Consider the following 1,535-nt stretch of genomic DNA (forward strand, 5'->3'; position numbering starts at 1 on the left):
TGTCGCTTCCGACGTCGAGGGTTTCCAGTTGATCCGATCAACGGAACAGCCTGCTGCTCGTGAAATTAACGTGCAAGTGGCTGAGCACTCCACAGACACGTGTACCCTTAACGTCGTTCTCAGGGAGATTCAGCGTGACACAGTGTGACAAGGCTGACCCTTTGAATTACAGGCTCAACAGAAAACAGGAAGTAAGAGTGAGAGAAAGTTGTGGTGGAAGAGTACAGCAGGGATTGCCACCGTCCCCTGCCGGAGCCTTGTGGGGCTTTAGGTGTTTTCGCTCGATAAACACTCACAATGCCCGGTCTGGGAATCGAGACCACGATCCTACGACCCAGAGTCTGCTGCCCTAACCACTGGGCCATTGCGCCTTCACACCTAACAAATCTATAAAAAAAAACTGTTTGTTTGTTTGTTTGTGTTTATTTAATTTGTTGCATTCTCCTTTGCAGTCGATGCCAACCAATCAGCATTCAACACTTCTACTTCCTCTGCAATGGCCGACCCCTCGTCCCCGGGGGCCAACAAGGGCGACGACCACACGAACGAACCCGTCAAGAAGTTGCCCAGCCGCATGGGGCTGCTCTCTCACACAACAGATTGCCATGGAAACGACACCGCCACCACCACCACCGCAAACAACAACAACAACAACAACGACGAGGAAAGTTCCACTATCCCTGCGGCAGTGGCGGCGGCTGCGGCCCCCACAGGCCTAGCCGAGCCCCCAGCGGCCAACTCTGACAACTCACAAGTCACGCAGCCTCACGACAACATGAATGGAACGGGTGACGATGACAACAGCAGTTCAACAGAAGCCGTCGCCAACACTGTAGACAATGCTTCTCTCCCCGAGGGCCAAGGCAGTGAGGCCCCTACTACGCTACCTCGCAACGACGCCAAGATAACAGAGGACGGGAAACAATATCGCATTGTGTGCCAGTGCGGTGCAGCAAACTGCAGGAAATACCTGTTTTAACAGTGCCAGGCGGTGCATAGTGCACTGACATAACCACATACCTATATTTATATATATGTATACATACATTCATACACACATACACACATACATACATACATGCATACATATACGATCAGACAGATTCCGAAGATACTGGGGGATGGTCTGCATTGGAAAGACTCGCATATAGTAAAATGGATAAACAGAGTGCAGTGAACTTGTAGTGAGGCATGGAAAATCCAACATTTCGTGGAGTGTTCTTCTCCTGCTTCCCAACCGCATGGTTCCAGGTTCAGTCCTACTGTGTGACACCTTGGGCAAGTTGTCTTCTATTATAGCCTTGGGAGTAGATTTGGTAGACAGAAACTGAAAGAAGCCTGTCGTATATATATATATATGTGTGTGTGTGTGTGTGTGAGACTGTGTTTGTCCCCCATCATCGCTTGACAACTGGTGATGGTGTGTATACTTTCCTGTAACTTAGTGGTTTGGCAAAAGAGACCAATAGAATAAGTATCTGGCTTGAAAAAAAAAAAATTACTGGGGTTTGATATTCATTTTGGCTAAAAATTCT

At 48.5% G+C, this 1,535-nt stretch overlaps 1 protein-coding gene across 1 annotated transcript in view; it reads left to right on the plus strand.

The window, feature by feature from the left end:
• The window catches only part of LOC106878284 (uncharacterized), a 21,436-nt gene extending 19,907 nt beyond the window's left edge, over positions 1 to 1,529 (plus strand). Inside the window, exon 8 of the mRNA XM_052978085.1 lies at positions 453 to 1,529. Coding sequence (XP_052834045.1) covers positions 453 to 979 — 527 coding nt within the window. The 3' untranslated portion in view covers positions 980 to 1,529. The remainder of the gene's footprint in view (positions 1 to 452) is intronic.
• The last annotated feature ends 6 nt before the right edge of the window (positions 1,530 to 1,535 follow it).

This window comes from Octopus bimaculoides, chromosome 30 (assembly GCF_001194135.2).
Source record: "Octopus bimaculoides isolate UCB-OBI-ISO-001 chromosome 30, ASM119413v2, whole genome shotgun sequence".
NCBI lineage: Eukaryota > Metazoa > Mollusca > Cephalopoda > Octopoda > Octopodidae > Octopus > Octopus bimaculoides.